This window comes from Propithecus coquereli, unplaced genomic scaffold, assembly GCF_000956105.1.
Source record: "Propithecus coquereli isolate 6110/MARCELLA unplaced genomic scaffold, Pcoq_1.0 Scaffold237, whole genome shotgun sequence".
Classification (NCBI taxonomy): domain Eukaryota; kingdom Metazoa; phylum Chordata; class Mammalia; order Primates; family Indriidae; genus Propithecus; species Propithecus coquereli.
This window is the reverse complement of record NW_012147919.1, coordinates 2,903,829-2,914,385: the sequence shown is the minus strand read 5'-3', so window position 1 is coordinate 2,914,385 and position 10,557 is coordinate 2,903,829. Positions and strand designations below refer to the sequence as shown.

The window sequence follows — 10,557 nt, the reverse complement described above, 5'->3', positions numbered from 1 at the left end:
GATATATACTGTTTTATAATCTGCTTTTTTTTTACTTAAAAATAGATTATGAACATCTTTCCCTGTCAATAAACAGTTTTCTTCAGTATACTTTAAAATAGCAATATGGTTTTCCATTGCATGGATGAACCACATTTATCCTTGGTTTTGGACATTCCTGTTTTTATCTATTACAAACAATGCTAAAAGACCATATTTATAGTTAAATATTTGCAACTCCCCTTATTTCTTGGTGGGAAGTTGGTGGGGTGAAAACCACGAGGGCTGTCCCATGCACGCTATTGCTTTTCCCTCCAGCAAGGTTTCGATCGATTTGCACTTCTGCACCTGTAAATGAGACTGCCCAGTTCCTTACACCCTAGTCTACTCTGTGCATTAGCTCTTTGCTGGATGGTACATTCATTTTAAAATTTTTGTCAAGGGAACTTGAAATGTTTCTTAACATATTCTTAGAAACACCCAGGCTACTCAAAACTGCAAAATTGGCTACAGCCTCCACACCTCTGAGTAGGTAACTTTCATGCAACTCAGGAAGTATGTCACCTCCCTGCCGTACCCCACTTTTAACTCATTTTTTTTAAAAAGGAAAAAAGGTCCAAAGAGGAGTTACAGGCATATGTATTGTGAAGGGCACTCCTGCCTGTAAAGACTTCCTCTGTCCTCCGTGGTGAACCAGAACTTCTCAACTGAAAGGGAGGATATAAAATTATCACTCATATGAGTCCAGTGAGTTTACAAGATTAAATTGAGAAGCAGAGAGCCGAGGTAGAGATAACGAACATTGTCTACCCTTCTTGGTGTCAGCCATCCTATGCGGTGTCTTCTTGGGTCAGCCACCTGTTCCTTCACAAATTGAGCAAACATTTGTTGAATGTTTACTGTGTATAGCACTGTCCCAGTGCTTGAGTTGAAACACAAATTTTGATCATGCCACTCCCCTCTCTACTGCCCTTCAGTAGCTCCCCCCTACCCTTTGGGTGAAGCCCAAGCTCTGCCCAAATTTCAAGGCCCTGTGTGACTTTGGCCCTGCCCAGGCTTCCAGCCTCCTGGGTATCACTTCCTCACCACCCTTTTTAAGGGCTTCAGTCCTTCACACATGCTGTTTCCTCTACTCCAGAACAGTCCACAGTTTTCCACCCAATGAAATCCCACGCATCTTTCCAGACTCATCTTAAAGGTCACTTCCTTAGAAGAGGTGTTTCCTAACACCCTCCCCCAGACCAAACTAGTTCTCCCCATTTTTTTTTTTTTTTTTTTTTCTCAAAAATCTATTGTAGCTGAGATCCTAGGAGATCACACCAGTATTTACCACATTTGTGTTTAATTCCTTGGGTGGGCAGTCATTGATTCAGTGTCTGTCTCCCCACTAGAACGTAAGTTCCGGGAGTGCAGGGCCACCCTTTCCTCGTTCTCGATTGCATCCTCAGGGTCCAGCACATAGTCGGGCACCATTAGCTGCTTGTGGAGTTAGTGGATAGGGAGGAGTAATGTAATGCCCCTCTTGTCAAGTCTTTAGGAGGTAAAGCGTCACACAGAACCAAGGTGAGAACTGTTTCTGTCTAAAGTAGGGTAAGGAGGAAGCTTTCTTTGACCCACTGCCCACATTTTTGGGTGACCTTTAGTAAGAATGATCACTGAGATGTCTGGATGATGAACAAACGTCAAGGCCCGGCTAGTCGTCACGCTGAATCACCCTCCCTCAAATGGCTGCGACTGGGTTTCACAGGAATGTGGGTGCTCAGCTTGGGGAATCCAGCAGAGATGAAGCATTTAAAGGAATAGAGTTTTCGAGTCTTATAAAAAGTAGTGATTAGAGGCCAAGAATTAGTAAAGTTATATGCTGCTTTGTAGATATTGTTTTCCAGTTTAAGAGGCAAATAATTTCTGTTCAGTAGGAAAAGAGAATCTGAAAGCTTACAGTTACCTTGTAGGTATTTAACAGGTTTCCTATCTAGCCCTGTAATCATTTCCTAATATTCCTTAATTAAATTGTCTGTAAATACCTAGCTCCTCAATGATCTTTGACCTGGTTTTAACATCTTGTTGGCTCCCTCATTAATTAATCAGTTTATTAAAATCTTTGCCATTTCATTTTATATTTGTGTGACAGTCATATTTTTACCTTTTTGAAAATTGTACTTTAACCATCTAGATTGCGAAGAAAAGGGAAAATAAAAACACAATCTCCTACCAATCATCACAATTCCCATGAAATACATTTAAAGCAGTCTTAAAAGAAAAAGCCCATCATCTGAGATGTGCTTGCATTTGTCTAGAAATAAGATAGTGTGTATCTTTGGACAGAGCAGTTGTTGCAATTTGGCAACTGCTCTGAAGCATCCAGATCATTAGCAGCTTAGTTGGTGGATTTGGCTATTGTGAAAGCAGAGATTTTTTTTTCCCAGAGAACAGTGGACTTTTATGATCATTCACCCCAGTGGGTACCCACAGCTGTCCAAGATGGACAAGATGGACAGCAACAGTCTTACTCTTTTCTTTTGGAAACAGAGTCTCTCTCTGTTGCCCAGGCTAGAGTGCTGTGGCATCAGCCTAGCTCACAGCAACCTCAAATTCCTGGGCTCAAGGAATCCTACTGCATCAGCCTCCCGAGTAGCTGGGACTATAGACATGTGCCACCATGCCCGGCTAATTTTTTTTCTATGTATTTTTAGTTGTCCAGCTAATTTCTTTCTATTTTTAGTAGAGACGGGTTCTCACTCTTGCTCAGGCTGGTCTCGAACCCCTGACCTTGAGCGATCCTCCCTCCTCAGCCTCCCAGAGTGCTAGGATTATAGGCGTGAGCCTCCGCCAACCATCTTACTCTTGGTATATGGTTTACTTTGTACTTCCTAAAGACAGCAGGCCACATCTTCAAAGAATGTAAACTCTGAGAAAAGAAAACTCTAAACATGCAGCCATAGCACAAGTCCTTTCTGTATGATATTTCATTATAAATGACAAGGGGTGTCTCTGGACACTTTGTGCAGTCAATAAATCATGTCTCAGAGTTTTAATAGCAAAGACCATCAAAGTTTATGTTACACAAGAAGAATGAAACTCATGTGGGAAGTCTTGGAGAGTTTGAGTTTCTTACCTGGAAAGGAGGGAAAACAGGGAACTATATTGAATGGGAAAGTATTTCGTGTTTGTTGCACTGAAACTGTTATATCACTTAATTCTCAGAAGCCTCAGAGGTAGGCTTTCTTCTCACCATTTTATAGATGAGGAAACTGAGGGTCAGAGAGATCCAATGACTTGTCCAAGGTCACTTGGACTCTAATCAGTTTCTTCAGATCCATTCTTTTGCCTTTCCGCTTACAATCCCTTCTCCAGATACCAGCCAGGTGATGTTTTATGTACATAAATTGGATGGTGTTGGTCTCTTGCTAAAACAACAACAACAACACAACCCCCTCTTATTGCTTAGAACTGCACTGAGTGCAAAACCTAACCTCCCTAGTGTGGCTTCACGGCCCTGAGTGATCTGCTGCCTGGGTCTCTGCTCCTCCCCTCCTTAATTTCCCTCCAGTCACATGTTTTCTTACTTTTCTTGGATACCCTGGGCTTCCACTGCAGGACCTTTCCCTTGCTATTCCTTCTTCCCAGAACACTCTTCTGCCAGGTCTTTGCACAACGGGCTCCTTCTCCTTCAGGTCTCAGCTCAGGAGTGACCCCCTGACCACCCCACTTGAGGCTGGGCTCAGGCCATGTGGGGAGAACAAGACATCACAACAGCAGCAGCAAATATTCATCGGGCACTCGCATTCCTGGCACTGTGCTAAGCTCTTTTTAGGGATAACAGATGGAAGCAGTTGACAGGCCACTGCAAAGGAAGTCAATAACCATCCCAATTGTCACTGAGAGCTCGCACAAGAGATTCCTTAATAGGGTGTTAACGTGAAAACATTCGCGTAGATATTTAAGGGGTGAAGGAGGGCATATGTTTATATTTCTGTTCCCTGTGGGCACACAGGCAGTTAGATTCCAGGTACAATGGATGAAATGTTCTTAAACAATTTCCGAAAAGAACCTTTCCCAAATGTCCATCTTCATACAACAACTGAGGGAGGGGAAAGGAAAATGAATACACATTTGGAAGGAAAGGCGGGGAGTAGCTTAGGGAAGCAAAGGCAAAGATTCACGACCCTCGTTTGATGATAACCCAACCGGGGAGACCTTTACGCATCCGCCAGGTGCATTGAGCTAATCTAAACTCAGTCAGCGGAGGAAGGAGTGGTCTTAGCTACAGTTGGAGAGATCTGGGGAGCTGTGCTATCATTCATTCATTCTCTGAGGTTGCATCAAGCAACTACTCTATGCCAGGTGCTCTGCTGGAGACACAGTGGGAAAAAAGCCATTCCTGATTTCATGCCATGTGCATTCGAGTGGAGGAGACAAATTCCAGTCCAGTGTTCACAGAAATAAATATAGCATTTCTACATCTCTTAAGTGCAATGGAAAGAAAATACAGGAAGTTATGAGAAATTTGAGTGCAGTTGGGAAGTCGCGGTGGGTGAGGGCATAGGGAAAGTTTACCTGAGAAAGCGGCCACAGAAACTTCCATCTGGGGGTGAGTAGGAGTTAGTGAGATCTGGAATTGAGGGGAGAGCATCCAGGCAGAGGAAGAGAAATGTGTGGAGGCTGGAATGAGTGAGTGTGTGTGTTGAGTGTGTGTGTGTGTGTGTGTGTGTGTGTGTGTGGAGTTGGAGGAACTGAGAAATGACCAGGCTGCCTGGTGAGAGATAAACACAGGACCTGGGCCTTGATTTTGGTAGTGGCTGCGATTTATATCTGGTTGCTGGGTGGAAAATGGGAGAACAGAACAGTGGGAGATGCCCATGGCTCGGATGAGGCTGGGTTTCCGGAAGCTGTGGGGAGGCGCTGGCAACGGACTTGATGCAAGCTCGAGGTGAGCCTTGAAAAAAGAGCAGGAGCGTGACTGCAGGAGCACACTGCTGAATGGACCCGGGGAAGCAAGCAGCAGAGAGAGCGAACTGGTCCCCATACTTTCTGTCTGCCACGGGGGCGTGCAGGGCATCACCAACGGTCACGGTTCCAGACGGGAGCAGCTTAGAGGAGCTGGTGGGAAGGCAACCTGCTGCAGCTTCAGTGACGTTTCTCCATCATCTCTGTTCCTAGGATGGAAATCCCCTCGTAGGCCGGGATGGGCACAGTTCCTGGGTGACACGCGTGTACACGTGCACAGCTTGCCTCTCTGCCGTACCTTCCACTTCGATTCTCTTCAGTTTACTCGCAAGAGCAACGCTGCGGAAACTCAGAGGAACAGAGCTGGGGCTGGGGAGAATCGTCTGCACTGGTGGCCTCATTTGAGTGCTTTGTGGTGCCCGGGACTAGGAGAGGCTAAGTGACCTGCCTGAGGTCTCACAGCAGCAGGTGGCAGAGCAGGGATTCAAACTTGCACCTGTTTGACTCTGAAGTCTGCTATTGCCAGTTCTCCACACAGCCTCCCCAAGTCCAAGTCTGTTTCCTGCTCTAATCTGCTCTTAACTTCAAATGCAGGGACATCTAGAAGGAGCTAGGTTTAAAGACATCCACGGGCAGGGGCAGCAAACTCAAATAGGAGCTGGGCAAGAAATACACATAAGTGAGGCAGGCCAGGTGTAAGACATCTGGGTGCAGTGGAGACAGTGGCATGCTCAGGCAGATGTAAAACATCACTGCTCTGGCCAGGTGAAACACTCTGCTGCTGGGGTCTTAGCGGCCTCACCCAGGTTTCCTTTGCAAACTCAAAGTTAATAGCCAGGGGCTCTGAGCATTTCTGCCTAATGTGGGACTCTTCTAATGGGCAATCTTTGCTCCAAAGCCCCCGACTGAGTTGCTCAAGACTGTGTCCAAGCTGCCCCACGGTCCGAGGCTCTCTCCACCCTCCCAGCTCCTTCCCTCTCTTCCGTCACAGGAGCCAGAGGAGCACCGTGGCCCAATCCTGCTGCCTCCACATTTTATCTCTCACACGCCCCCTTAAGGCTCTTGTACTTCTAAAACTAAAAAGTTAGTCACTAAGGGTAGGAGAATAGAGATCATAAGATAGTTTGCCTCTAAGTAGCCCAGAATATCATTATTTCCTTGGAATGGAAAATCATACCATGAGGTCACCAGCCCACAGTGGGAGTGGTAAAAAGTGAGTGCCCCAAACAAGCAATGGGGACGGTAAGTGTGGAAGAAACCCTGAGTAGTGAGTGACCTCTGGGCCTCTGCTCCGTGCAAAGATGTCCCTCTCCAAAGTGAACAAGGACATTTTTCTTCTACTAAAATCCTTCTTTGAAAAACATCCATGTTTAGCATTTCAGCTTCCTTCTCCAGACTCCATGTTTTACTTCCAAGAATTCTTAGTGTCAAGACAATGTGACCGAATTGTCCATACTTCCCCTTTGAGGGCCATGAGAGAATTGTTACTTATATATGAACCACATTTTTTTTTAAAAAAGCATACGCTATAAATGATGTATGGGAAATGTGAGTCCCTGAAGTCCATGAAGGATTTCCACGGATGTAGCCGCTTTTACTTCGAGATGAGTGAAATATCCTGTTATGTATCTTCAGGAAGTCACTGAGTCCAGACCCAGCATGAGGAGCAAATGCAGAATGGAGAAAACTCTTTGATCATCTTTAGAGACAACGGTCTCCCCTTGAATGTTCTTGGAAGTATTTCACATTATATACATTCAAAGATAGGACTAGAATGATCAAAGCAGAGAGAATGCTGCTATCTGTTGGCTGGCAAATGTTTATTTTCTATCATTTTTAAAAGCTCATTGTGTTAAAAAAAAAAAAAAAAAAGGAAAGAAAAGTTTCCAAGAGCATCAGAAAAATCCCCTCACCACCTCCATATTTCCCACCCACATTCTCCAAAAAGGGAAGACAGACAGAAGAGGAAGGACAGCCCTGAGGAAGAAGCAAAGTATCTAGATGACACTTCCTTTGGGAGAGATTTCTGATGGGGAACAACATTCTGTGAGATAACCTCCAGAAAGATGAGAGAGAGGTGAAAAATTTTTTTTTTTTAGAGACAGAGTCCCACTATGCTGCCCAGGCTGGAGTGCAGCGGCTATTCACAGGCACGATCGTAGCACCCTGCAGCCTCCAACTCCTGGGCTCAAGCGATCCTTCTGCCTCAGTCTCCTGAGTAGCTGGGACCACTGTGTGTGCACCACTGTGCCCAGCTTAAGGAGTCACAGCAAAGATGATCTGGAAAGGGTCTCCATTTTGCAAACCCCACATAACAATACAGACTTCTTAATGCTAGTGTCATGTTCCTATAATTTATCAAACAGGGAGAAAAATTCTCTTTGATCTTCTGGATGCAAATTAGGTCCTAATGAAACCAGCCTACTTGCCCTGGTAGGAGTGTCAATTGCACTCCAATCACTCAGGAACTGTGTTAATTTTGTTGTCTACCATTTGGACAATGCCTGGTTAATAAAGATAACTCAGTGTTTCAACTCTGTCCCAGGCATTGTGATAAGTAATTAGCATTGATTATCTCACTTGATATTCACAACCCCATGAAGCAGGTATTATTACTAACATCTCATTTAAGAGATGAGAATGTAAAAGCACAGAGAGGGTGAGTAAGTAGCCTAAGGTAGCTCAGTGAGCAAAGACCAAGCCAAGACTGGAACACGCGGTTTGAGTCTGGAGTCTTCCTTAGCCTACAAACTGTACTGCTCAGCACAGACTCTATGACAAGATGCCATGCGCACAACAGTAGATACTGGATGAGTGAATGACAAAGTGTGCCTCCTGAGAGAGGGAGAAGAAGCTGATAAGGGGATACGTTTGTATAATAGAATACCCTACAGCCACAAAAAAGAACAATCTCCAAAATGTAGTATTAAATTTTAAAAAAAAGAACAAAATGAGAAACTATGCACATGATATGTCTCCATTTATTGTTTTATAGGTGTAGCATCTTTCTGGCAGATTATGTAAGTTGTTGGGGGTTCCTCTCTGGGTAGGGTCTGGGGAGCTAGAGATTTGGGATTATAGGAAAACATTTTCGGCTCATGTTCATTTATACAGTTTGAATTATTAAAACCAAGTGTAGATGTTTTTCTTTTTCAATACAAAAATCTAGTTTTAAAAAAAGGATTCTGTTCTATTGGAAGAAAATGATTTCTGCGTTGGTGAATTTAAGCAGCCGCTCGCCATTATCACTCAAGCCCTTTCTGTTCCTGGATTTGATAGAAAGGAATCTTGACTTCGAGTCAGTCTTTTAATGTTGGCCAACAGCAGTTTGTCACACAAAAGAAGATTTCTCACATCCTGGAACTTCCAGGATGAGAAACATCATCCGCCCACTTCATATTGCCCATCCCTCAAAGAACCTACACCAGGTACAGCACGGAAGATGCTGAAAAGTACTTGAGCAGTTTTTGAGAACCAGCTAATTTTGTGTTTACCTCTTCCCAGCAACTTGGAGAGTAGGGCCACAGAGTGAAGGCACACAGAGAAGGCGACAACAGCTATTTGTTAAATTAAATGGGATCTAACTGTAGGTGCAGTAAGAATCACAGAAGTTTAGGCTGGAAGAAGGCTGGAAGAGCTTTAAAGGTATGTCTGGCCCGGTTCAGGCAAGTTAGGGAGGCATTGAACGGGTCTCTAAGCACCCAGGGAGAGGCTCCCTGCCTTTCCCACCACCCCAAAACCCCCCCACCCCATGCTTTTCCTTGGCTGGGTGCAGAGTGATTTCGCTCCTGTGCACAAAGATCTGAGCCAGGTGGGAAGCCTCGCACGATGGGGCTGTTACCCACAGTCACAGTTAGGATGTGCAGTAGCAGGACACAGTAGCTGTGCCTTGTGCGTGTATGGCATTGGGGAAAGCATCCAGGGAAACCGTTTGCCAACTTTCCTCCCTGCTGGAGTCCTACCATGAGGTCTGCAGTTGACACAGAACGCCTGCCAACCAGCACCTCCTCCTCCCCATCCCCCCCATCTGCCATTCACTTTTCTCTCCCTTTCCAGCCCGAAGTTTTGCAGCTGATTCCTGCCTTCCTTTTGTCCCCTCTTCTTCCTTGCCTCCTCTTTATTCATCTCCCTTTGACATAGTTGTCCAAGAAAGAAGCTGCAATCCTAATTCTATTTTCCCTCGTGAATTTCAGTAGCTCTCCATATCAACATTTGAATTTAAAAGTAACATTCCAAAAAAAAAAAAAACAAAAGTAACATTCCACAAGTAATGGGGAACTGAGAGTCACTTAAAATAGCAAAATGGTATGATATTTCATAACTACAACTTGCTCTGAGAATTTGCAACTATATTAAATTATTCCCCTGTAATTGGTCATGCCTAATGTGGTGAGAATTAATTTATGAGGTTGGAAAACTTAAGACAGCTTTGTTTCAGTAATCTACATTTCATTTATCAGAAATATTTTGAATTTTTTAAATGAGGTGATAGCTAAGTAATTTCTTGCATCATCCTTCAACATAAAGGAGAGTTGTTTCCTTTGGAGCTGTTTTTTAAAAAAAAACTTAGCAAAGTAGTTAAATGAGAGATGCTGAAGGAAAACTGCTGGATTGTTTTGTTTTGTTTTGTTGCTTAATATTCATTTGCTAAATAGGCTAGGAAAATAACTGAGTTTCTGCTTCAGTTCCCCTTTTGAAAAAGTTGAAAATTCTTGAATGAAAGGCTGCAGCATGCGCAGCAAATGATTTGAAGTCATTTAACTGAAAGTGTGATGTTGAAACTCCCTTTTCCCAATTACTTTGATATTTAAAGTAACAAGTAAGCTTCAAAAAAAAAACCCCTAACTAAATAGAATATAACTTTCTAAACAAAATATAAATTCTCTATTTTCTGTTTCAAAACCTGCTACCTCAAACAACTTTTAGTTGTCTCCAATGGTGTGATAGTTATTTGGAAAATATCATTACCTACTTCCTAAACACAGGGAAAGAATTTGAAATAACATGTTGTGGACCCCTGTACAAGTTAACACGGAGTCACAAGCAATCAGACAGTTGCAGGAAATGGATGTCAGAGGAGAGAAACTCAGATACTCACATTTACCTTCATCTTGATCCTTTAAAGAAATTATTTTTGTAATTATTTTCCATATCCTGGAAAACACCAGAAGAAATCGCTTTGGAAGGGAAATCTTTCTGTAGGAGTATGTGCAGGAATGCCGTGCGGGCTGGGGTCTAAATTCAAGCAGGAACAGAGCCTTTCCTGCAGCTGTCCTTGCCAGTAGATCTGGGCTGAAAGCAACAGCCCTGGGAAAGGATGGGCCATTCGGTGCATGGTGCGTTCTCTCTGACATTCCCATCGGTTCCCTCCATCCACCTGGATGCAAATAGCCATTTTGGCTGGTTTATCCATCGGTTCACCTGGTGAACTTGGATATGAGGAGGGATATGAGAGAAAAAGAAAAACTTAAATAAAAGAATAATTCCTTATTTTCCTAACACCTCTAAAAGCCATCCAGGAAAATGGCATATTCTGTGAGTAAGCACAAACTTTAACTGCCTTCTCCATACCACTGAACTCTGATCCATCTGGCTTTGAATTATTCCTGATGGTTTAGACGAAAAACCACA

General features: G+C 43.7%; 1 protein-coding gene across 1 annotated transcript in view; it reads right to left on the bottom strand.

Annotated features, from left to right (window-relative positions):
• Positions 1 to 10,036, bottom strand: part of CASS4 (Cas scaffolding protein family member 4) — a 25,545-nt gene extending 15,509 nt beyond the window's left edge. The window contains exon 1 of the mRNA XM_012645838.1: positions 10,031 to 10,036. Coding sequence (XP_012501292.1) covers positions 10,031 to 10,036 — 6 coding nt within the window. The remainder of the gene's footprint in view (positions 1 to 10,030) is intronic.
• Between the last annotated feature and the right edge of the window lie 521 nt (positions 10,037 to 10,557).